The following is a 26,115-nucleotide window of genomic DNA, read 5'->3' as shown; positions in this document are numbered from 1 at the left end:
TACCGGGTTCATGATTCCTCAGCGTTTGTTGCCTGAGATGGATGATCATGCTGAAATGCTGCATTTCTCTCTTCTTCCACTTCTCGATGAAGGTTACCTGGAAGATTGATGACCCGCGGGTATCCTTGACACCTGACACTCTAGGAAGGAACAGGATGACAGAACAGGACTTTGAAATTGATAAAGCCGCACAAGGACCAAGCTAGTGAAATGTTAGTTGGTGACACAAAAGGAAAGAGAGGACAGAGCAAGACAGACTTAAAGGAACTGTATCTTCTCCTTGTTTGCTGTTGGCTGGCACGTAGGAGGTTTCTGGGGGACTTACTGCCCAGTGTGCCCTCCAACAGCTTTTCCTTTTTGTGACTGGCACATAAGTGAGAAAGAATAGAATTAAAGACAGATTTTTTATTTATTTATTTAGATTTTAGATTTTATTTGCCACAAAGTAGAAAAGAATCTGAGCACATCTTGTTCCCATCTGCATGACCTTGGGCAAGTCATTATTTATTGCGTATTAACATGTAACACTTTATGTCTCAGTTTACCCTTTCAAATAATGAGTATAATGTGCTTTTTGCAGTTTGTTGCTGCTCAATGTTGAACATGCTTAATAGATTATATTAGATCCTTGCTTGCAAGCTACTACACAACTGGAAATCACTGCCACAGAAGTCTGTTCCTACATCTTTAACTCTAAAAGTTTGATTTAAATATTTTAACCACAGATAACCACGATTTGTAGCAAAATACATTTTGGGCTCAGAAAACAGAACTAATAGCCAAAGAAAAAAAATTAATAAGGTAAACAGTAACTAGTGATGTGTCTTGCAACGCTATAGGAACACAGCCAGTATTACAGATTGGATGATGATGATTTCAGAGTATCCGAGTGAACTAGAATTGTTCCCTCTGATTCCAAGGGGGCTGCTAAATAGCTGAGTTTTCCCTTGTTCAGCAATTCCCTGTACTCCGAGTGGTTTGGGAGTCTCCAAATTATATAACCTCTCTGAGGTTATTGAGGAGCACTGCGATCTAACCCATCCTCTCTTTTAGAGAGGATCTAACCATCCTCTCTTTAGCTCTTAGAAGAAAAAAACTTTTAAAATGCATTGTAGTAGTCGAGTTTTGGAGACACCTCTGAAGATACCCAAGAGTAAATATTATGCATATATCTGTCTGTATACTCCTATTCAAGTCCAGAATCTAAATTAGAGACCAATTTAGATTGGTCCACAATAAATATGACTTGCATAGGCTTTTTATGTACACAAAATGAAGATTTACTATATTCTAACACATGGGTGACATTGGTGCCAGCTCTCGTATTTGTCTTTCAGCTCAGTAAAATATGAAAGTCACTCTCACCTGATCTTTTCTTTATTCATCCTTTCATCTCTTGGGTTTTGTTTTCTTCCTTACTCATTTGGTCCCCCAAAAGTGTTATGTTTAATAGGGTGATTCTACCTAGACAGCTAGAAAACCCTTATAACAAAATCCAATTAACACCATTTCACAGTTTTGATCTGTTAATGCCAATATACCTTTTGCATCCTTTTGTGTTTTCCGTGTAGTGATTCTCTTTCCACGCATGTCTTAAAATAGGTCATTGGTGTTTACATCAGCAGCAGTTTTAGACATCACACGGTAGTGCTGCCAGCTCTGCAGATCACCATGTGGTTCTTTCTGAACTAACAGTTCATCAGCCACCCTGTCATTATCCTAAAAAATAAGATTCTCATTAGGACTTATGTCACCATCACTGTCTCTGTTATTTTCCCCCTTCTTTCTACACGTCTTTATCTTTCACCACAGATGTCCCCCTCATTTCCAAGCGTTGTTTAAGTGTTATCTCAATCTGTGTCATTCCCATTGTGTCAGTCCCTGTTCTTCCCTCCCGTAGTCTTAGGCAGGTTACTCATAACCTCAGTGTTGCTCAGCCCCCCGCCCCCCTCAGCTTACTTATGACTGTCAGCAGAATTTGGACCTTGTCCTTTCCAGAGAAAGATGTTTGGCTCCAATTGCAAGATGCTTTACCGCCCATGTACAGCCCGTACAGCTGAGAGAGCTAGTCTTCACTTTCTAATTTGCTTTATTCTCTGTGCTGCTCACCAGCAGGTGCTGCTTGGGAAATCAATGGCAGTTCCACACACGGAGCAGCTGCAGGACTGAGCCTTTAATAAGCCTTTTCCATTTCTAATTTTTACAAGCCAGCTCTAGCAGCAATCTAAAAAAAAATGTTGCATATTGATAATGAAACTGATGCAAGTGAACATTACTAGCAAATGGAAGGGGCTAGAAAAGGGAGGGAAAGACAAAAAGCTACCTCATGCAAAGCAAGTCAGTTTACATTATCTTACTGGAACAGGTAATTTCTTCTCTACGACTGACCCTTGACCAGTGTACTGTTGGCATTTAAAAGACTTCCAAATTACGCCTGATATGTGATTTACTGCATGATCACATCTGAATTGGGCCCAGAGATTTCCCCTGGCAGGTTCACAAAATGTCCAAGGTTGATGGTTGACTTGGCCCAACTCTATTCCCACAGTCTGTTGATAGAAGGTCATTTCTAGCTAGAGGGGCATAATTTTAAAATTAAATTAGATTAAAATTAGGCAATTTCAGGATTCGGTACCTTTTTGAAGTTCTGTACTAGATTTCATGTTAGCTTATAATGGTGTAAATCAGCAGTAACTTCACTGCAGTACCAGAATAACTGGAAACAGCTAATACTGCTCTTCTCCTTCCCAATAAATTACCTGTGTATATTGGAGAAGAGTTGTTTCCAAACTGCAGAGATGCATTCAGATGTGACTGCATGCCTCACCTGAGGGATTGCTTTACCTTATGTGTGTGAATTTTTAACTGAACCTGTTCTCCACTTTGCCAAATTCTTCAAATAGCACATAGCATAATGCATTTATGCAGAGTCTATCTCTTGGGCAAGCTGAAGCGGTGGAAATTGCCTGGAGAAAATTGAAACCCTGATAATTGATTTTGCTTGCTCTTAAGGTTTCAAAAGACTTGAATCTTTCCAAGAATAAATCAAAAACTGTTCAGTAGCAAACCATGGGGAATTCCTCCAGATTCTTAGAGTGGTTTCCTTGCTAAATTTCAGAAATTATATTCTTACTGGTGCAGATTAAGAATTAAATTATTTGCTTAAAATAGTTAAGTCTGTTGCCTACTGGGATTTTCTGTGTCAGCTAATTTGGCTGTGTTATTAACTGCCATTGGTAGCTAGGATCTTTGAGCTGTAGAAGAAAAAAACCTGGCAAACCTTAGGTATATGACAAACCCTTCAGGCCATAAAATCTCATTAGAAGGCAAATCATAACCTCCCAGCCCTTTTGAGATTGATTTGGAGCTAGGAAATCTGTAGAAAATTGATGCAGTGTGGAACACCTGCTTTGTGTATGCAAATAAATGCAAATACATTTTTTTTTTTATCCTTTTTTTTTTTTTATTGACACAGGACTAAGCAAGAGAGAAATGATTCCCAAGAGGTCACCATGCAAAATGTCTGATTGGTCTAGATGTTCACGACATTTCTATAGAAGTAAATTAAACCCAGTGGAGCTCGGTCTTGACAGACTTTGCATTGGGACCTCATAGGACTCTCCCAACAGCGGTTCAGTTGTAGCTGCCCACAGCAGGGAAACACTGCCAGACTCAGCAAGCTTCTGACTTCTAGACCACTGCTTACACATGACCGTGCTTCTGTGTCTCAAGACCTTTATGAGGGTGATTTCTAAGTTCTAATTATATGGTTTATGTTATACATGTTTCTAAATCCTTCATACATGCTATACTTTCATTATATAGCTTACATATCTGCTTGTTACTATATATTATCATGTTATATTATTATCGTGTTATATTATATAATTATGTAATGGCATAAGTATATTATGGTACATATTTAAACAGAATGGATCAATTTTATTTCCAATATAATTAACTGAAGTAGTGGCCTGCCAATGGGAAGTAGTGAATGAATTCCTTGTTTTGCTTTGCTTGCGAGCACGGCTTTTGCTTTACTTATCAAACTGTCTTCATCTCAACCCATGAGTTTTCTCACTTTTACCCTTCTGATTCTCTCCCCCATCCCACCTGGAGGAGTGAGCGAGCGGCTGGGTGGGGCTGAGCTGCCGGCTGGGGTTAAACCACGACAGTGGTATTGCAGGAATTGGTTCTGCCCGGGTACAATGTAATTTGAAGGACCTGTATCTTTCCAAAAATAAACCAAAACCTGTTCAGCAGGAAAGCTGTGAAGAACTCCTTCAGGTTCCTAGCGGCGTTTCCTTGCTGGAATAAAAAAATGATGCTCTCACTGATACAGATTTGGCACGGAAGTGGCAGGCCATGGCAGTCCACCGCAGTCTGCATCCCTGCGTGTGACGTGGTCGGGAATGGTTGTCTCCAGGTTTTCTTGTGCTGCTGGCAAGCGGGGTCTCATGGAGCAGAGCAGCTACAATTTGCTGAGGGGTGCAGATGGCTCTCTTCTGGCCAGTGCAGAAGGCAGGAGACCCTCCCCAGCCTCTTTACCTTCTGTCAAGAGGCTGGCCTGCAGGCCAAATCAGTCTGTATGGCTTCCAGGAGATATTAGGGCTTCTGTAGAAATTAAGCTTTCATTTAGGTGGAAAAAGAAATAAAGGCTTGCCATTGCTTGTGGCGGAAAAAAACCCACCAAAACTTTTTAAAGTGCCTTTAACCAACACAGTATTGCCTTCAGACAGAGTTTGCATTTTTTAAAGCCCTTGAGCATTTGAGAGGGATACTCTAAACTTGAACTGTTGGTCTTCCGCCTAAACATTCCCATGGCACACAAAAAGAATAAATAAACCCCCCAAAAGTAACTGTTTCAATGCCAATGACATTAGCACTGGAGGGAGGGAGGAGAGCATCAGCAGGTGAGAGCTGAATGTTGCAGTTGAGGAAAATGGCCAGGGGAAAGAAAGGAAAAGATATGTCAGAAAAAGACAGGGAGAAAACCCAAAAGCTTCAATAGCATTGACTTGATGATGAACTTGTTGTCCTTCCATTTGGTAGGGCTGAATGCACTGAATATCATACAGAGCAAATTATAAATATAGGTAGATATTTACTTTTTAGTGTTTTTTTTTCCCCTGGGAAGCCTATGTCTTCAGTAGATTTATGCTGCTGCTGCTGATGTTTAATCCAGAAACAGGCAATTTCTGTGTAACGTTACTAATGACATCAGTGGAAATGCCACTGCGCAACAAAGAGAGTGTAGGGTTATGGATATGCAATCCAGCTCACAACTGAACACAACTGAAAAAGAAATTCAGCCTCGTTACAGCAAATTCTCAAGGAGTGGTCTAGCTTTAATAGGGGGAAAGTACATTTCTCCTCTTTCTCATGGATTAGAGAAAGCTTTTCTTTGTCTTCCCCTAAACAGGGACATGAAATGCCCAAAGCATTGCAAAAGCAGAAACCTCAGAAGCAGTGCAGGTTTCACAGAGAGGGTTTTCAGCCAGCTCTCTCAGCTTGCCAGATGCCACCATCCCAGCGTGCAGAGTCTGAATGCCAATCCTCATCCTCAGCATGTAAATTGCCTGCATGGCAGTTTCAACACACTCCTCTAAATTTCTCACTCTGAGTTTTCCTCTCTGTTCTTAAGGTGGTTGTTTCAATTCACAGGCCCAAATCCAGCAGATCCCTTTTAATCTTCCGGAGCTACACACACATGCTCCCCACATACTCGGGAACACTGATTTTTATCTGCCCCTTTCCATTCCCTGACTGTACCAGAGACTCTTTTCTTTACTTGCATATTTAGAAACAACTCAGAACATGTAGCTTTGGATTTCTTGTAGCTAATTTCTGTAATGATGACCCCAACTAATTTCCTGTTATCAGTACGCTCTGATGTCTCAAGGACATGACCAAGTTCCCACAGCCTAGTGAATCCTTGCATGCCATTTGAGCTGTGATAAGGGTCTGTGTGCATGCTGTCAGTCTGTTGCAAAAATGAGCTAGCGCGTAATAGCTTTAAACCCAGTGAAAGAGGGTGAAGCTGAACATGTCTTGCCTTGTGTTTGCCAAGGAGTGAGGATATGCCAGAGTAACTTTCTGCAACTCAGCTGTTGCTTAGCTCCTTGGTAGCTCAGTTCTGCATTTTGATCTCAGAAACCCTGGAGGTGATTTTATTTCAAACGAAAAATAAACAGGAGACTGGAACATGAGAATTCTCCAGTCAAAACCGGAGGAGCCCAAGGAGCCCGCACAAACACTCTTATCTTCACTGGTATTCTGCTCACTCAAGCTGCCCTGTCAGAAACAACCCCAGAGCTTTATCTTCTCTCAAAACACGTCCAGCTGGTTTTCAACCCCCTCCAAAAGATTTGCAGCAGAAGACCCTGACCTTGCAAGCTCCCTTTCATTATCCTTAAATCTGTGACTTTCTTAGGTGCACTACTGAGCCACCACCGCTGTCTCAAGAAGATTCGAAGAACTGATTTTCCCTTAAGCCATGGTGCCCACGCATCCCCAGATAATATGAGCTGCCTTTTCCAAGTAGATAAATAAGATTAATAAGAAACCACCCCAAGTATGTTCTTTCCGTCCCACAGACACTATCTCCACAAATATAGCAGGACCTTTAGTCCTCTCCAGTGAAAGTCTGGGATGCTGCTAACATATGGACTATTTCTGAGCCAGTACTTCTTGATACTGAGCTGCCTGGTACTGTTTTCTCTTATATCCCTCGTAAATCAGGTGCAAAACATTTCTGGATCCTCTAGCGCCATGCAACAACAGTTCGGTTTGAAGGCTTACTCCAAATCATTGTAGTATACATGTGGTTTTCCTCCTATTGTTGTTCTGAGCCTTATTATTTTTCACTGGAGCCAAAGTCCCATTTCTCTTCTCATGGCACTGGCTGCCACTTCCAATACCAGCTTATTGCATCTCAGTTATTTGCATATTTGTGCACTAAGCTGACCTACATCTCTCCCTAGGGAGAGGGCAGCAGATGGTCCTTAGGCCATCTGGCATCTCAAGATGCCGCCTGAGTGGTTTGTGGGTCACGGCAGTGGGAGATGCTGGTCGCTGGATAAAGAGTGCAGCCGAGCTCCCTGGGGAGTGCTCTGCTGGTTTGTATAAGCGACTTTGGGCCACTGTGAGCTAGCACCGTAACGTGCAGAAAGTAGGTCAGGCAGGCAACGAGAACATTTGTTTGAGAGCTCCTGGGATCAGGGGAACAGCTACACCAGCCATCTCCATTGGCATTGCTGCCCCATGGGAGAAGCTGGTCAATTCACTGGAGGGGCACCACGGCGGCTGGGGCTGGAGCACTTGTCCCATGAGGAGAGGCTGGGGGAAGTGGGATGTTCAGCCTGGAGAAGACACAGCTTTGGGGTCCCCTAACTGCAGCCCCACAGTACTACGAGGAGATTATCAAGAAGACAGAGACAGGCTCTTCATAGGGTTGTAAGGTGGGAGGACAAGAGGCAATGGGCACAAGCTGAAAGAAGGGAAGTTCAGGCTAGGTATAAGGAGAAACTTTTTCACCACAAGGACAGTCAGGCAGGAGAACAGGCTGCCCAGGGAGGTCATGCAGTCTCTATCCTTGGAGGTTTTTCAGACTAATATAAAGCCCTGAGAGACCTGGTCTGAGATCACAGCTGAGCTTGCTTTGAGCAAGAGGTTGAACTAAAGACCTCCTGTGGTACCTTCCAGCCAGTGAGTCTATGGTTAAGGATCAGCCTGGTTTTTTAACAAATCCTGCCCAAATCCCAGGTTGCAAAGGGCAGTCACAGCTGGGAGTTCACATTATGGAAAGCCATCCCAGTCTTTCTGGTACAGACAGAAAAATTAGACCAAGTTTGACCGATCCGTAGTCAATACAGACAAATTTCACACAGCACAATGTGTCAAGTCATTGAAGGATTAAGACTTGATTTTGAAGGGTATCAGTTGTGTATGAATCCTTCCTTTATTTTCTCTTTCTGAGGGCCCGAGTCTCTGCTCTCTCGTGCTATCTCTGTCGGAGCAGAGAATAGCCAACATAGCTGGCTTGTGCTGCCAGCTATCAGGCAGCCTCCCCGCTCGCCTATCAGAGCCAGTCCCCTGCAAAGCGCACATTCAGTCTCTGCAGTGTTTGCTCCTGCTGTGTCATTCTGTCCTTCCCCCCTTGCTTGGTCTTCCCGTCCCTCTTCTTTCAGTGGCAGGATTACAGTACCAGTGTCCTGTTGCTGGAGTGCCCTTGTCTGAGCTTTCTGCCTGACTTTTTTTCTCTGCTCAGCTCTTCTCTTTGCTCCGGTAAGTCTGATGAACAGCTTCCTTGCTGTCACTGCTTGGTGGCATGGCTCAAGGGCTTTAATCTAAGTAAGTACTTCCCTTTGGGACTGTCAGCCCACGTTTTCTAGGAATAGCCTTAAAAGCCTGGGCACCGTGTGACCTGTAAGGAAAACAGGCAAGTATCTAAGGCTGTTGGTGAAAGTAAGAAAAGCTTCTCTAAAGAGCGATAAAAAAAATTTAAGCTGACTTCGGTAGAGTTTGCCTTTAAATGAGACTAGGGGCCATGGCTGGTTTGCTACAACAGTAAGTGGTCAAGACGCAGGTGCCGCATGAGAGGTGAGGCAGGGGACTTCAGAAAGTCTCCAAGTCTGTTTGTTTCCATGCTTGATGAAAACCTGCCACGAAGTCTTCGAATTTTTTTCAGTTTTGTACAAGAAAATTGTGCGTAAATCGTGAACCTATTCAAACGTAGCATGTAGTTGATAAAGCTGATTTTATCACTGCTTTCTGAAGTAATACATAGGACAGTGTCTAGGCTATAACAAGGCACTTGTACTTTTCTGGAGGGTAGCTGGAGCTACAGTAGTGTGGGCTGTTCCAGAGTTTAATATGTGCTGCTTGGAGGTGTTACTATAGTTCAATCTGGTGTTATGTTGAGGTAAAAATTCAGATTTGATCAGCATATGCTGGCTGGTGTAAGGATATGGAACACTTTGTTTTAGAGAATTGGGTGTGTGTATGTCAATTTTGAGCATAAAGTGCTAAATACCATTGCCCATTTTAGAAGTGCTTAAAATAACTCCTGGCTGCAGAGCAGGTGCCATGTGTCCTTCTGCTGGATACATGGGGAGGCAAGAGCTAAATATAGACCAGTTTGTAAACCCTCTAGAAGTTCAAGCTGCAAGAAGCAAAGGAGGAAGCAATTCCCATGAGGAGGAAGGGGAAGTGCTCTGTTTAAAAAAGATAAACAAAACTCTGCGACAGTCTGCAAGACAGCCTGCCGGAGAAGCTAAGAAGGGGACGTTTGTTTTGTGCTTTGTTCGTGCCGGGACGGTGCCTCAGCAGCAGCGGCCGCCCCGGCGGTGCGAGAGGCAGGCTGGCGCGGCACCCGGCACAGGGGACGGTTTTCCCAGCAGCAGAAGGATGGCTACGGCAGCCCTGCTAAATCAGGCGCTGACTGACCTTTTACTTCGGAGGTACTGGCTGATTTCAAAGCACAGCGAAAGCAAATCCTGCCGTAAATGTGAAATGTTAAGGGATACGGTGAGAGACAAAGAAGCTCAGCACGTTACCAGGCTGAAGTTAGCAGCACACCTTTTGCTGTTGCCTCTGAGTGCAGCTGTGGCTATGCTGCCTGCTCAGCCCAGTTTTGTGCCTTTGGGACCAACCGCAGACTGCTGCTGCCCCAAGCACCAGTCTCTCTGTGGGACAGCAGGCATGGCCACAAGAGAAAGGCATCAGCCTGGGACCGGTGTCTGTCACCTCCCACATGAGGCTGGAGGTCACCTGTGCCCTGAGGAGCTCCATTGCTCTCCTGGGTTATCCCAAGTTTTTAATGGAGGAAGGAGGAGAATGGAGAAAAGCCTTTCCCACAGTGGGGAGGCAGTAGCACCCTCTGGCTCCTGGGGTTTTTTCCCACTAGAGGAGAGGAGGACCAGAGTGACTATCTGTAGGCAGCAACCACAAGTGTCAGGGATCAAGCTTCCATCCAAAACACCAGGGCCATGAAAGATACTGATCTCAGGGCTGTGGAACAGGTCCAGGATTTGGGAGCGCAGGAGGAAAAGAGTAAACAAGGTGCAATGCTCAGACTCAGTCAGATAACTGGTCAGTCCTCCCCCTCCCCATAAAACAGGATAAGGCTGTGTTGGAAATTCAGGTGCCTGGAGGCAACAGTAATGGTAGTAGGAGTTGCAAAACTCAAGAGGTCTAAAATTGAGCAAATCTCAAATTCCTTGAGGAACCAAGGAATTTCTCTTCTGAGCTCAATCACCTAATTTTTAGGCTTTACTGTGTCTAAGATAGCGTATAATGTAAACACTTTGGCTCTTGCTGAGATTGGCACCGAAAATCTTTTATGGCCTGATAAGGAAGAATTCCTGATGTACATCAAGGTTAAACAGGCTGGAGCATGAGGAGGACCGGGGCCAACTGCAGTAAAATCTCCCAGCATCAAAGGCTGTAAGTGGGCTGCTCTCAGCAGATGAGAGCTGCCCTGTCTCCCTAAATATAAACTCTGTGACGCTGGGGGAGCCGTTACACAAAAGAAGGTGCAGAAGTCTTAGCGAGCGTTGTGTTTGTGCTGAAAGTAGTTATCAGACCTCTGGTTTAGCCTGAAGGAGAATGGAATAAAGCATTAACATATTTACTTGTCCGTGTAAATACGATCCCCCGTATGAGCCGTCAGGTGGGCACCCTTGGGTTAAAGGTTCATTGCTGGGTATTTCTGTGGTTCCTGCCTGCTCGGGCTGGTGGCCTGAACCTCAGCAGATGTGAATTGCCATGGTTTCAGAGACTAATTATTACTAATCCCTTTCTAGCCAGGAATGTATGTTAGGGAAGATTTCCTGTGAGGCCAGCTTTTAAACATCTTGTGTCCTTGATTCTAAACAGCCAGTTTCTCTTTCATTCACCCATGTGTTTCACTTATTACTGAGAAACACTGTGTATAAATTGATTGCTGCTGTTGATTTAAAGCCTACTGTGTTTGCAGGCATGCTTAGTAATTCACATAGGAGGAAACCTTTAGCCGGACGGTGCTGCTCCATGAGCGATGCAGCTGGGAGTTGGGAGGCAGCCAAGGGGGAGAGTCAGGGTGCAGCAAGGACCACATCAACTTGTGCCTTCTTACAAAGAGAGGGAGATAGGCAAAAGAGAAATTCATATTTGGAAATGAAGCATTTAGCAATCCTGTTCTCCTTCTGTGATGAATGTATTACAAAAATAGCTGGTTTAAATCAGGGATGTACTTTGTGAGAGTTTTGTTCTGTCTAGACAAGAGCTGGTGATCCTGGGTTTTCTAGCCGATTGATCGCCAATTGCCAATTAGCTCAAATTAATGAAGACAACTGTAAACATTAGTCTGAACATGTCAGAGATAAACACATATTTTGTGGAATGTCTAGCTTAGCATTTACAATAATCTTACTGACCTTGAATTAATTGGCAGTCAATTAACTCTAGTTAAAACAAGATTACAAACTGTAGTCTAACATTCATGCTATCTGGAATTATTTACCTAAATTGCACATGCAGGGTCTAATCTTTCAACGTAAATTAAACTCAATATGAAATCAAATCAGACAGATAGAATTTTACAATCACTTTGCAGTGATGTAATGACCATGCCACAGGCAGGAAGGAAAGAATGGGATGTGTCTGTCTGTCTGACAGGGTCTGTGGGACCAGGTCCAGCCGCCTTCCCAAGCCATTCCTGCTGGCGAGTTGTACCTGTGGGAGGACTGCAGGGGCATGGATTTATAGCTAACTGCTTTCAAGCACATCCTGAGCCCTACTCAAAGCTTTCAATTATAGGCCCACAACTAATTGCTTGAGAGATGATAAACCATAATATTTGACTATCTTATCTGTAAGCCCAGTCAAATAGCTAGACAATCAAATCTTGAAGAACGTTGCCTTAGCGATGGCCATCGCTGCACTTCCAAACATCACTTTGACTGGGGAGAGTTTAATAACAAACACCAAGTCATGTATTGCAGTAAATTACATCTCTTTTATCATATACTGCCTTTAGCCAAGTTAGTTTACGATTTCGAAAGCTGTAGAAATTTAGATACCATAGAAGATACACGTTCAGCCAACTGAACAGGGAACAAAGCGCTTCCCAGTTAGCTCCATGTTTTCAAAGCAAGTTGTCTTTTAAAAAATAAGAAAGCAACCACCTCAGATGCTGGAACAGAACTGAGAAAGCAGTCTTCTTCCTCTCTTCGTTCCCCACTGGCACCATTGTAAATCATACTATTAAAGGGAGGAACAAAAATCAGCCTGAAAAAGAGAGAGAAAAGACCTATGGCTATAAAGAGCACAGAGTCTGTAGTCAAGCAGAAGTGGGGGCTAGGTGAGACCCAGCTGTGCACCCCGCGCCTCCTGAGGGCAATGCAGCAGCGACAGCAGCTCTGCTGGCTCTCTGAGCAGGAAGGAGCCTTCTCTACACTGAGTTTTCCAGCTGCACGCAGTCAGAGATGCTGTTTGTGCTGGCCCAGCCCTTGCAGGAGCTGGGGAGCAGGTGCCCAGGACGCTCTCGCCGACACCCTCATTGCCAGGTCCTGGGTAAGCCGGAGCAGCCTCCAGAGGAACACGGACACATCGGGGGCTCTGGATTCGCCAGGCTCAAAGTGCAGCCACTCAAAGACGTGGGAAAACAAAAGCTTGCCTTTGCAAATTGGGAACAAATTATGTGAAATTCGCCCCAGAAAACACCACGGACTATCAACCCATGTCACGCCTGGTCGGTTTTACTTCACTGTGATTTATTCTGTATTTGTACTTTGTCAAACAAGCTGTCAGCAGCACGCAGCAAGTACAAGAGAAGAGTGGTTTATAGCTGTTTATCTTATTCTTTGCTGTTATTGTGACAGTACCAAGCCAGGCCACTTGTAGATCAAGCACCATGCTGGGCTCTCCAAGAGCACAGCACAATTTTCAGTTTGCTGGTTTCATTTAAAATATTCCTTTTTTGCGATTATTGACTTAAGATGTGCCAACGGGGGGGGGGGAAATAGGAAACGAAAACTGATGCAGCTCTGAAGTGAAGCTGCCCATATGGGTAGTCAGCGTCGCAGGTAAACAGATCAAGAAAAGTAAACAAGTGGCAAATAGTATGTTCAGGGAGGGAAGTGGTATAAATTACTCAGGCGTCATTTCGTGTGTTATCGCTGGCAACACGAATAAGAGGTTTTGATTTTTAAGTATTAGGTTTGTGCAGGCTTTTCCTCTTGGAAAGGATATAATTTGCTTTTCTCCCTGCAGGCAAATCACCTTGGCTGTTTGTTTAAGCGTGACTTATTTATCAAGCCAGAGCCGACGGATGAGCTGCCGTCCCAAATTCCACACAAAATCACTCACATGCTGGCCGAGCTTTGGGAACAGTTAGATATCTAATTTCATGTGCTTTTAAATTAACCCTCCATTTGTTTGCCGTCAAGGTACTGCACCAAGCATGGAGAATGACCAGTCTCCCACCTCGCCTGGGCAGGACATCCAGGGGCAGAGCGGGGACAAACCTGGCCCCGGCTCACAGCCTCCCGCTCCAGCCCCTACGGAGCAGCCCAGCACTCGGCCCGAAGCAGCCGTGTGCGACATCTCGGAGGAGCTGAGCCGGCAGCTGGAAGACATTATTAAAACCTACGGGTCTGCTGCGAGCCTGATGGAGAAGGAAAGTGCCGCTACGGGAACCGACAAGCCCGAAAAGGGAGAGCCAGGCGGCGTGGAGGATGCGGAGTATGACGATGCAAATGAGGAGGGTGAGAAAGAGAAGCTGGCTCCTGGGGATGCTTCCAGAGCAAAGGAGCCCAGCGGCAGCAAGGAGCAAAAGCTGGAGAAGAAAATCCTGAAAGGACTAGGCAAGTACTTATGTACTTATGCATCCCTTCTGCGAACAGAAGTAAAACCTCCCTGGTCCTTGCTCTTTCCCATGTTAAGCCTCCGCCATGGATGATAGGGACCTCTAGTTACCACTGAAAATTATGGTGGCTGTTACAACTTCTCTCTAAATGATAATTATTTTCAGCAATGACCCAACAGATGCATGCAGGCTGTATCAGGTATTAGTCCTTTTAAAAAGACAAAAGCTTAGGATTATATCACACAATTCTGATATACTATCGGGCCACCCAAACTAGTTAGCCAAAGCTGTGAGACTGACAGCACACTGCACAAAGTTGCTTCTTAGTCAGAGGAAAACCTGGCCTCTTGTTTGTGCCTCAGTAAATTTTTTCTTCCCCTGCTTCCTGGGGTATGACTTCTCAGCAGTCATAATGGTGCTAATGGTGCTACTATGTGGCGTGGGAATCTGCAGAACAAATTCACTGTCATGCCCAGGTTGTTTTTCATCTAGCAGACCTCTGAACTCATCACGGATTATATGAAATAAGCCAATATGCTTATTCTCTCTAAGCACAGTGCTTAGAGAGCACCTTGGCCACGGCTGGGCTCTGTTAGCTGAGCTAGAAAGAAGTCTCAGAGTTTTTGTAAAGTATTTCTTTCTGCTGGGCAGCCACTAGAGAGCAATGTAGTTACATCCCTGTCTAGCAAACATGTAATCTATTTCCCTTCCTATATTTAACTGCCGCCAGTCTTCAAGCCTCTCCTTTGCGTGAGTACCCAAACCCAACTGCAGACTAAGCCTATAGAAAAATCACTGCAGGACGTTCTTACAGACAAGGGACTGAGCACAGGACAGAGCAGGGATTTTTTTCCCCAAATTCCTTGAATGTCCAGAAGAAAGTTCCTCGGTTTCTGTTGCCCTGGCTTTGGTGCAGTTATTGGTACCTCTCCAAGATCAGTGAAAACACTACCAAAGCACAGTTCTCCAGCTGCACTTGCAACAGTTTTCACTCCAGGATTTTATTTTAGCTCTCTTCAACTTATTTATACTGGTGCTGTAGAGAGAACTTAGTGTGAAATAGTGGATTTTCTCCACAGGCAGTACTCCTGGACTGCACTAGACTTGAAGTAGAAAAAGTCCAGCCTAAAGCAGAAAGCAAATTTGCTTTCACAGCCTCAGGAAAGAGGAACATTTGGAAAAGCACGGCCGAGCCCCTGGCACCACAGCCATCCTTATCTCCAGGGGTGCCAGGGACATTTTGTATTTGATGAAGAAGTGGTGTTCAAGCTCCAGCTCATACTCAGGGCTGAAATGAATACCAAGAGGTATCAGAAGAGAAGCAATACATAACTGACTACGCAGTGATTTAGCTATGCATGCCCAGATAGTTATTAGACTGTCTCTGGTATCGATACTCTCTTCACCAAGTCAGGGAGCAGATTTACACCACTATCATGTAGCCCAGACCTGGCTGGCAGTACCAGCTGCTGTCTGATTGTTTCCATCCACACCATAGTCTCCCTCCCTAACTTAATCTTCCTTATGTCTTGTATGGGTTGAACAGCACAGGAGCTGAGTACACCAGCTTTGATCAGTTTTCGCTTGCAAAGAGATCTGTTTTCTGAGCCTTCGGGGTCCAGGCCCTTTCCATCCTATTTCAGTTAAATGTGCCATATATGTGACCCAGTTGTGTTACAAAAACATTAAATGAAAATCAGATTATAAAGGACAAAGGCATTTCACAGTCAGTGCTTTTGCTAGAAGACAGCACATTACTGAGGGCTGAAACAGAAGAAAATTCAAGCATGTTTGTTCTTGTGGGGAGAAAAAATCAACAGGAATTCATAGCAAAAATGATTCCTTTTGCAGAATCACAGAATCACAGAAACGTATAGGTTGGAAAAGACCTTTAAGATCATCGAGTCCAACCATAAACCTAACACTACCAAGCCCACCACTACACCATGTCCCTAAGCACCTCATCCAAACGTCTTTTAAATACCTCCAGGGATGGCGACTCCACCACTTCCCTGGGCAGCCTCTTCCAATGCTTGATAACCCTTTCAGTGAAGAAAAATTTCCTAATATCCAGTCTAAACCTCCCCTGGCGCAACTTGAGGCCATTTCCTCTTGTCCTATCCCTTGTTACCTGGGAGAAGAGACCGACCCCCACCTCTCTACAGCCTCCTTTCAGGTAGCTGTAGAGAGCGATAAGGTCTCCCCTCAGCCTCCTTTTCTCCAGGCTAAACAGTCCCAGCTCCCTCAGCCGCTCCTCATCAGACTTGCTCTCCAGACCCTTCACCAGCTGCGTTGCCCTTCTCTGGACACGCTCCAGCACCTCAATATCCCTCTTGTAGTGGGGGGCCCAAAACTGAACACAGGATTCGAGGTGCGGCCTCACCAGTGCCAAGTACAGGGGCACGATCACTTCCCTAGTCCTGCTGGCCACGCTATTTTTGATACAAGCCAGGATGCCATTGGCTTTCTTGGCCACCTGGGCACACTGCCGTCTTATATTCAGGCGGCTGTCAACCAAACTTTCCTTCCAAAGTGCCTCATTTCTCCCTGAGGTTGTACAGATTCATGCATCAAACAACCAATTTCGTAGCAGTACATCAGCTACAAACTACCTCTACCATCAAATCTCTGCTTCTTATTTTTTTAAGGGAAGGAAGCCACCCTACTGATGCAAAGCTTGAACAAGCTGAATACTCCAGAGGAGAAGCTGGACCTGTTATTTAAGAAGTATGCTGAGCTGGTTAGTACCGCATTGGTTCTCTTCTGTGCAAACTGTCTATATGGGAAGGTATAAAAACCATATGCCATGCAGCATGGTCAAACCTCATGTAGCACTAGCATCTATCCTGTTAAGTGAATCCCAAAATAATTGTCAGGGTTAAATAATCGATTATGGGTAAGAAGGAGGAAAAAAGTAAAAAGAGAGGAAAACAAGCTGGACTTTGGGTTAAAAAGTTGATGCGGCAGAATATTTGTACTTAAAGGCAAATCTACCAAACCGACCCACACTGGAGACCAGTGTCTAGGCTCCTGCCTTCACCTTCTGCAAGGCGTATGCAGGTGTTGCTTTAAATTACATATCAGTGATTTAATCAAAATGAAAATAATACAGGGTTTCGTATAAAATGTTAGGAAGCAGAAAATCAGAAAATAAAGAACTGAGGCTAATCAGGAGAGAAACCACAACATAGTGAAATGAAGAGTCAAAGCCCCTGCCACCATAAGGTCACCCCTGTAACAATGCCAGCTACCCGACTCTGTTCTTTCCATGCTTAAGATGGGTTATTTTCAGATCAAGCATTTTCTTCTAAGTAGTTAAAGGGGTCTATGGCCATAAGCTGTGGAAATCTTACAAATGAAAAGACTGCAGCATTTTACAGTTTGTGGAGTACTGAAAAATGTGCCAAGCAGAACATTGACTTTATAATTGATTTTATGCACAGATGTGTCCATGTCTCATCATAATGTGAAGTTCAGCTTTCCCTTTTTCATGTAAATCCTCTGATTTAATAAATTGGGCTCAGGCAGTTATGGTTTAGCCCATGCTTAAAGGGACTTCCTGCCCACAGATTAACTGAAACAGGTCTTCTTTCTCCTCTACTCCCCACCGCATTCAAGCATTGTTGGCGCACTGTATAGAACAGGGGCCATATTGCCAGTAACCCGTCCAGGAGAAAAGTGCCAAAACAAAAATACTGAGCATTCATTTTTGACGTCCTGTGCAACGTCACTAAAATAAATAGTTTAATAAATACAGCTAAAAGCTTGTTGGAGAAAGCCTTACACTGCTCCCTCAGCACAGCTGAGGGGTGTAGGGTGCTTAATAGCTTGTCAGCAGTCGGCTGCAGTAGTCACCACTCTCTCTGCTCCCTCTTTTCCATCCCCAACACACACTTCAGGTCACTTTTTGCTTTTGCCGAATTGTTTTCCAGCCAGTTCAGCTCCTCGGCCCGGTGAACCATGTGGTGACACAAGCACGTGTTGCAGCACAGCCCAGGGGCTGGTGCAGCCGTGTGCCAGGCTGAGCTGGGTGCTGGCAATGGCTTCAGCTGCATTAGATAGTGCTGCTGCTGCCTGTGCCTGGGGACCCTACGCAGCACCAGCACTTCCCACAGCCACCCAGCTATATGCTATTTAACTGTTAGCACATACCCTGGCACAGTCTATCGTGACGGGTACACCGGAAAATGGAAGGCATCGGGGAAGAGCATGGGCTGGTGTGAAAGGAGCCGTGCCTGCGGGGACACGGGAGGAAGACGGTGTAGCCATTTTGGGCACAAGCCACGCCACGCTATTCGCCATCAGAGAACATTTTATTCACTAATACTGGTGTAGGCAGAGTGGTTGGGGTTAGTAAAGCAGATTGTGCTGTATTTTAGCTTTTGCCTACAAATGGCTGTTGCAGAATTGCTTGTGACTGGTTTATTTTCAGAGGTCCTGAGGGTCTCGCAACTGCTGGGTGCAAGAACTATACACTAATAAATAAATATGAGTATTGTCATTGTCTGCAGTGAGGTGCAGATAAAACTTTTTTCCTAAACTGAGAATTTATCTCTCTAGGTCAGCCTTCAAAAATAGAATTCCTTCTATTTGTAGCTAATTTTAGCTAATATTTCGTTAGCTATTCTTAAAAATTTAGCATTGAGGGCCCTTTTGTCATTCCTATTTATGAGTTAATTCCCTTTCTCAGTGCAAAAGTAACACCATGTCTTAGACATTCCTGAGAACTTTGAAATATAAGTTTCTAGCGCAAGCCCTTTTTATGGGAAAAAAGAGAAAAAGAGATGCTTGGAAGACTTCTCATATCACGACTAAGACCTATTTTATTCTAAGCCCCCTATCCCAAGCACAGCTTGAGTGAATTATCTAAAATTTGGATAAATCATTATCTGCTCAGCACAGGCTGCGCATGCAAAATGTGAAGCAAAAAGAACCTTTTTGTGTTTTTAAGAGGGAAGGGGAAGGGGCCAAAATCAAGCTTGTAAAGGAAAACAAATCTCAGCCCTAATTACAGAGAGGCTATTTTTCCCCTACAATATTAGAAAAATGATTTCAGCTAGTGCAGCTTGATTAGATGCAAAAGCCCCTATTCTGATCTACTGGGGTAAGAACACACAATACACATGCGGAAAGTTGGGCATAAGCTGTAAATATACTTCAAGCTGGTGATTGCATTGTTTTGTGGTATGCCTAGCTGTGACTTGATTGATAATACACAGAGTTCCGTACTGTAAGCATAAATTACGGAACATCTGCAGAAAACCGATCCTAGGGCAGAGAAAGTGTAAAATATGATGCCTGTTGACTGTCTTGTTTGAGCTGCACACCATTCCCCTGCACTCACAAACTTTCCCAGTCATACCGGGGTTAATAATTAATACTAGTGGTACCATATTATTAGATAATGTAATCTTAATAGCAGCTATTATTATTAGGGTTTGCACATTGCAGCTCACGTGCTGCTGTTTTTCAACCGGAAAACATCTGGACTTCAGAAATGTCTCGCAGTGTATGCACGCCTGTAATACAGCGAGGAGAGCTGCTGTGCATCGGAATGGGAGAAGAAATCTTTAAAAGCTTCAGAGGTGAAATGCTTCTTTGACATGTCTGTTATGGTGTAAGTTTGCAGTGCAGGAAGTTTTTTCAAAACAGCCAGTAATAGGCAGGTGTCAGCAGAAATGACCAGTCTGTGTGGGGACTGCTATTAGCAATTCTGTTGCTGCCCCTTATTCCCCTCCAAATACACCCTTTTCCCCATCAGCCCTCTAGGGAAGGCAAGAGCCGTGGACCCACAGGAAGAGCAGGTTCCCAAGTGAACGTCAGGGACTGTCCGTATTTTCTTCAGTAATTACATGGATCCAAAGAGCCCGAAAGAGGTTTGATTCCCTGCAACCCACCTCCGTTGATGATGGGACCTTCAGAAACACAACCAACAGACGGTCCCATGTGTGTCCGTGAGCAAGAGGACCCTGCCAAGAGGAGGTGCCCATGCGTCGTTTTGGGGAACTCTTCCCTGAAGAGCATTCTCCTCCATCAGCAGCAAAGCCCCCACACAGACGGCATCCCTGGTCTCCAGCGCCTCTTTTGCTGTTGTTCTTTCCAGCAGTTTCCTGGGTATTTAGGAAGCCACTTCTTGTTTAGGAAGCCACAAAACAGAATGAGCAACTGTTGTGTTATCTCATGATCTGGAGAAATCTCACCGCATAAAGCACTACTGGCTGCTCCAGTTCCTAACATTGAAACACAAATAAAACCTCACAGCTGCCCTTCAAATAAATTCAAACCAAAGAAGGAAGGGCTGAAATGGTGTGACAAGAGTATTAAAAATTATGTTCACTCACCTACACCACAGCACACTTGGGACCGTTGCAGTGAGCAGACTTGGAGTCCCTCCAGGTTGCTCACTCCTCTTCCATTAGAGCTGAATAATAGAAAACATTTCCTTAAAAAAGTGTGACCGCTTTCCCGAAAGCAAAAGAGCTCATTTTCTTTTCTTTCCTTTTCCTCTTTATTTTGTTTTAATCCACATTCTCCACCCAGCTTGAAGAACATCGCGCTGAGCAGAAAAAGCTCAAGTACCTGCAGAAGAGGCAGGCCCAGATCACCAAGGAGAAGGACCAGCTGCAGAGCGAGCACAGCCGAGCCATCCTCGCCCGCAGCAAGCTCGAGAGCCTGTGCCGGGAGCTCCAGAGGCATAACAAAAACCTCAAGGTGAGTGGTGGCCTTATCAAGGTACCCGGCAGTGGCGGGGAAGAAGATGCTGATGCCTTCCCATCTTGCTCTAGTGCCAAATCAAAGGGATGTTTGCATCTGCACGTGCAATATATAATTATATGTATGCTCTAGTCTTGAGGCCCATTTACACCAAGACCCCTTTATTCCTTGTTTGGAAATATTCAAGCACTTTTGGACTTTGAGTTTGCCCCCATTATCTGTAAGCCCTCTGTGTGCTATCAGGGAGCTCAGCGCAGAGAAAACCAATGGTGCTAACAGACCAGGTCCCTGAGACTGCAGATGCGAATGCATGTGCATGGACAGAATAATGGGAACGCCAGCTTTGCTCCAGGGGACTCACGGAAGGCTGGTGGGTGTTTTCATGTAATTTGAACACTTGGGCATTTTCAAGTGATCTGTGAGAGTTAGTCAATCAGGACATTTGCCTCAAGACATCAAGCCTCAAGACAGGAAGGACACCGACGCTAGGGAAGTTGTTTGGATTACGAGCATCAGTTCAAAAAGGAAATTTTCAGGAGTGTCAAAAGGCTGGGACCTGTATGCCATGTCTGCCTATTGCTTGGTGCATCATGCCATTTAAATGTGAAATTTATAATATGATTATGCTTCTTGAGAAATTTCAGGTTCAAGAAGTACGTTTCTGTTGTGATCTTCCTTTTTTTCCGAGTACATGTTAGTGATGGTGGTGTTATTATTATACAAAAAGCTTCTGCTTTGATCTATTCAAAATCCTTCTTTTTGGGGATATGGTTATGTATAGAATTACACATATGAATTCTCAGCAGCAAGAATTTCACCTGATATAACCTCTATTAATGGTAACAGATTTTCATTCATTTCCACCAGCTCAGGAGCGGGCTTTCAGGGTTTAGCTCTGACTTTCGTTGTATGTTGGTAAGAATATAGCTGGGAGGGGGAACAGCCATGTATACACTCAAACCGTGCACTAGTAGGAGGTCAAAAGCAGTTTAACATATAGTTAGGAAAACTAGAAACAAACCTCTGTGTGCTCAGTTATAGTAGCACAAAACTGGTAGTGCCAATTAAATTTGTGTGTGTCATTTGTACCAGACCTGAGCTACACCTCGATATTGATCCACCCTGATTTACCAGACTGTCTTTGAGCAAAATCTTTCAACAGAAATACAAGCCAATTTTAAAGTGATTTAAGAGTACAGTGTACAGTGCTTTGCAGAGACTTAACTGAGATTTCTAAAACAAACAAATCATGTCAGGGGAACAAATCAGTGGAAACTGGGGTATGGAGAAAAACTAATTATATTTGGAAAACGTATTTGGAACAGGTTTTGTTGAATCCCTCACACGATTTCCCAGCTATCATGTGCTTATTAATCTCACTACTAGAGAGCATGATTTTTCCTTTCTCTTTGCATATAAATACTTCATTACACATTTCATCTTTACATGTAGGAAAGTCTCTTTCCAACATCTTTCCACTTGTTGGGCTGTTTTACTTAGGGACAAGGTCCCCTAAGTAAACCTATCAATTTCAGACTCAGTTCTGATTTTTATCCTGTACCTATGCCAGGTGAGCCAGGAAAGGTATCCGAGCTGATATTGTAGTAGGAACAACTGTTCACATTTTGGCCATGTCTTTCCAAGAATTTGGAGACCTTTCAAGAAATCCAGAATACTAGCTTTCCTCTGGTTCCTGTGCTTTCAGTGTAAAAACAACAGAGTTAAATAAGACAGTAAGGCAAACCATACTTGCAGAATGAATGAGGATTACATTAATAAACAAAGGCATTCAGCATCTTTATCCAGTTTTGTCTCTCTAAGAATTTTAACATAATTCTTGGAATATTTGCCTTTAAGCTTTAGCTCCTGGACATCTGTGAATCTCCAGAACCTCATCTGTTTATTTAAATAAGTGCAATTTTCTTTTGTTTATGACTGTACTGAGAGGGCCTAAAACAGGAGAATCCATAAAATGTTATTTTTAAAATCTCCTGCTTAAGTCATTTTTATTTTAGTTTTGGCAGGACAGAGAAGCTGATTCATAATTTTTTAGCACTTGGGATTAGCACTTCTGATTATGTTCCAAAGTATGGAAAATAAAAACTGTAGGAGATTATGTCATTTCAATAGCACAGGAGAAACCTGGCCTGTCCAGATCACGAACCTCCTCTGACTTGCCATGTGGTACATTATATGCACATCACGTCATGCAAATGTCATCTTCACTCATCTGGTGTGTGGAATTCCCATTAACTGGAGATTGGTGCAGCCAAGTGGTGATGAATATGCAATGTGGAGCTGCGCTGAGAATCCACAGTGCAGATCAGAGAGGAAAAATTTCTGGTTAGTATTGGATACTGGCCTCAAAATCTGACTTACTGTCCAGCTATTCAGATTATTTCCTTGCAGTTACACTTCACAGCAGAAAACAGATGTCTAATTATCCCTCCAAGAAAAGCAGAATAAACGTTCGTGAAATAGCAGAATGTGTTCCCACTGCAATAGAGAGTAGCTCTGCTAAGACCAACAGCGACTCATTTCTCTGCATCGTGTTCGTGTTCTGCCACTTATCTGACAGTTCGGTGGCTACTTAGCATCTTGGAGCGACGTGAACGTCTCAGGTCCCTTGTCCTTCCTGCTGCCGGGCATTAAGCAATGACTTGCATACAAATGTCACAACAGTCAACAGCTTCGATTGTGGGCTCAGCTCCGAACTGCAGACCTTGAGGCTCAGACCATGCTGCCTGGGAATGAGGAGAACGGGTCATTGAAAATGAGGAGTCCAGGCTCATATCGTCTTGGCTGGTATGACTTCAGCCTTCTTGACTTGCCCCAGAGAGAGAGAAGGACCAGAGACAATCCCGCCCTTCTATCTGCAAATTATCTCACATTCCAGTGATAAATCCCAAACTGCAAAATATCCTTGTCTTAATTTTACAAGGTTTTATTCAATGCATTCTTACATTTTTAGCAGTAAAAGGTAAGAGTGATAGCAGTATTGCAGTGGGACACAAGAATATATCTTCGATAGGGTAGATATGGAGCACAAAGATTAAGAAAGGGCAGAGGAAAGGGAAAAATAGTTTATGGCTGGACTTTAGTCTTCCACAACTGGAAATCTAAAAACAATTTACAATGCTTTATTTTTCTCACTAAAACTGAACACTTAATTTAAAACTATTAAAAGAATAAGCACAGAGTGAAGCAACTGACAAGGCCAAGCATGGTTTGTGTGTTATGAATTCACCATGATGCTGCTGAGAAGTCACCACCCCAAACACCCACTGCTCCGCTCCCTACAACCGAGCAAGCCAGGAGCTCTGGACTCCACACAGCTACTTCAGCTGTAACGGCAGTAACGCAAAGCAGAAGTCAGTCTTCAAGCCTCCAATTTGGGAGAAAACTTAAGGATCTTACTTGACACTGTGGGGTCTTGAAATAGGAAGGACTAAGGAACCTACCGGAAAAAAGTGCATTCTCTCAGGTTACGGGGACAGGTATAAGCAAAGAGTTGGGGCGGTAGCTTTGTGATAATAAAACCTGAGTGATGCTGATGGTTTGGGGTTTGCCAGACTGTGCCTGCCCAGGTGAGGTGGGTGAAGGGGAGCCGATCCCGCAGCCCCGGCGCAGAGCTGGCAGGGACGGAGGGCTCTGCTGGCGGCACCGTGGGCAACCAGCCCCCTCCCTGGCTCCAGCGCAAGTGCAGCCTCAGCCGTAGGCTTTTACAGCTAGTAAAGGCTCAGGTTTAATGCAGGCACCTCCAAAGACCTATCACTATTCCCATGGTATTATCAGTAGCACTTAGACATCGAAACCGTATTACCTTAGGGACTGGGCACCAGCCTGCTGTCAGCTGGGCACTGGCAGCGTCGCCGCCAGCTCCGTGGCACGGCAGAGCACCGAGGCACAGAGGGGTTTGCTTCCTTGGCGCAGGGAAGAGGCAACGCCTGCAGGTCTCTGCACAGCGCGTAGCCACACGCTCACCTTTCTGCCCAGCCAGCTCCTCTCACCCACCCCCACCCCAAATCTGTAACTGGGATATCAAGGATTTAACAAATCACTGCCATTTTATGAGGGACTCTGAGGAGCTCGCTGGGACACACCCCAGCCCCCCAGGCAAATATCCTCCTCAAATATCTTTTTCTCCAAAGCAGAAGAGGTCAAGAGAAATACTGTGCCCTGCAGCTAAATGCTTCCTGGCTCACTGTCTTTAACCATGAATCTCTGTATTGTCTCTGTGCTCTCTATAATTATTCTACCTCAGAAGAGAGGATGAGCAGGAAATAAGATCCTCTGAGTAACACATGCATGGGTTGGTTTTTTTTTTTTACATTTGCATGATTGCTACTCTCAGGATGTCTCGTTTCACCTTGTAACAGAACTGTGCAGTGTGACTTACGCACAATCCACCAATTTTTTGTTTTATATTCAGCTGGATTTATTACTCCAGAGAGCTTTAAATCACAGCAGTGACGTGCTATAACACCATTTGGTCCACTGAAACAATAAAGTATTTTTGAGGAAGGATGTTTTGAAGCCATAGAAATAGGACTCCAGGCATGCAAGTTCAATTTCTCACTCTGTCTTTGACTTCTTGAAGTGAAAGCACCTGGTCACTCTTCTCCCTGCTCAGGGCTGCACCTATACAATGGAGAACAAAGAGGCATGAGCAGTTTTTTAAACAGTATTATAGAGGTAAAATGGAGCTCTGACTTGACCAAAACTATCTAGGAATTCAAGTTAAATTTGCCAAAGTTTCAAACAAAAATAAAAAGGACAACATTGTAAGCATCCCCTTTCAAAAGAAAATGAAATGTTTCATTTGGGAATGCTAAAGCAGTTGATTTAAAACACCTTCTGAGTAGCATTTTTAACTCTACTTTGGAACACTATTTCTGTTTCAAAATAGTCCTAAAAAGAGTTAGACAAAAAGTAACTACAAACAGAACACAGCTCAATTTCTGGTCAAGCAAAAATGTTTCAAGCTAACTCAAAATCATTCTCACCAATTAAAAAAATAATTAAAAAGCTTCTCTTTCATCTTGCTGCAAATTTTTCATGTGTCCAGTTTCCAACCCAGGTACTGAACCAGGACCTCCCCAAGTCACTTGCCCGGCTCCATCTGAAATTCTTTCTTCCTCTGAAGAGTGAGAGTCCTTCCTCTTAAGAGTGAGAGTCTTCCTCTTAAGAGTGAGAGTCTTCCTCTGAAGAGTGAGAGTCCTTCCTCTGAAGAGTGAGACTCCTAAGACTGAGAGTCCCAGTCCTTCTGGGCTCACACTCTGTTTTACTCTGTTAGTGAGTACACACGTGTTCTTGTGTAAACTGCAGAGCACAGCAGGGCTTCATGGTGATTTCTGTGCACTATGGTATTATTAGCACAAATGGCCCCAATACTTTCTGCCGTCATCCAAGGCGTTGTCATCTCTATCCCGCCCCGGTCAGCAAAAGGACAAACATTCCCTACCTTGAACAGCAGTTGTCCAAGATCAGGCTTGTGTTGTGCATGCTAAGTAGAAATGGGGTCATTTGGTATTCATCTTACTTCAGGAGTA

General features: G+C 44.2%; 1 protein-coding gene across 1 annotated transcript in view; it reads left to right on the top strand.

Annotated features, from left to right (window-relative positions):
* Positions 1 to 8,129: 8,129 nt before the first annotated feature.
* The window catches only part of TXLNB (taxilin beta), a 35,192-nt gene continuing 17,206 nt past the window's right edge, over positions 8,130 to 26,115 (top strand). Inside the window, exons 1-4 of the mRNA XM_075498849.1 lie at positions 8,130 to 8,286; positions 13,431 to 13,847; positions 16,498 to 16,589; positions 20,390 to 20,560. Of these exons, the coding sequence (XP_075354964.1) occupies positions 13,445 to 13,847; positions 16,498 to 16,589; positions 20,390 to 20,560 (666 nt within the window). The 5' untranslated portion in view covers positions 8,130 to 8,286; positions 13,431 to 13,444. The remainder of the gene's footprint in view (positions 8,287 to 13,430; positions 13,848 to 16,497; positions 16,590 to 20,389; positions 20,561 to 26,115) is intronic.

The sequence above is a fragment of the Mycteria americana genome, chromosome 3 (assembly GCF_035582795.1).
Source record: "Mycteria americana isolate JAX WOST 10 ecotype Jacksonville Zoo and Gardens chromosome 3, USCA_MyAme_1.0, whole genome shotgun sequence".
Lineage (NCBI taxonomy): Eukaryota > Metazoa > Chordata > Aves > Ciconiiformes > Ciconiidae > Mycteria > Mycteria americana.
Note: the sequence above shows the minus strand (reverse complement) of the source record. Positions and strands in the feature narration are given on the sequence as shown.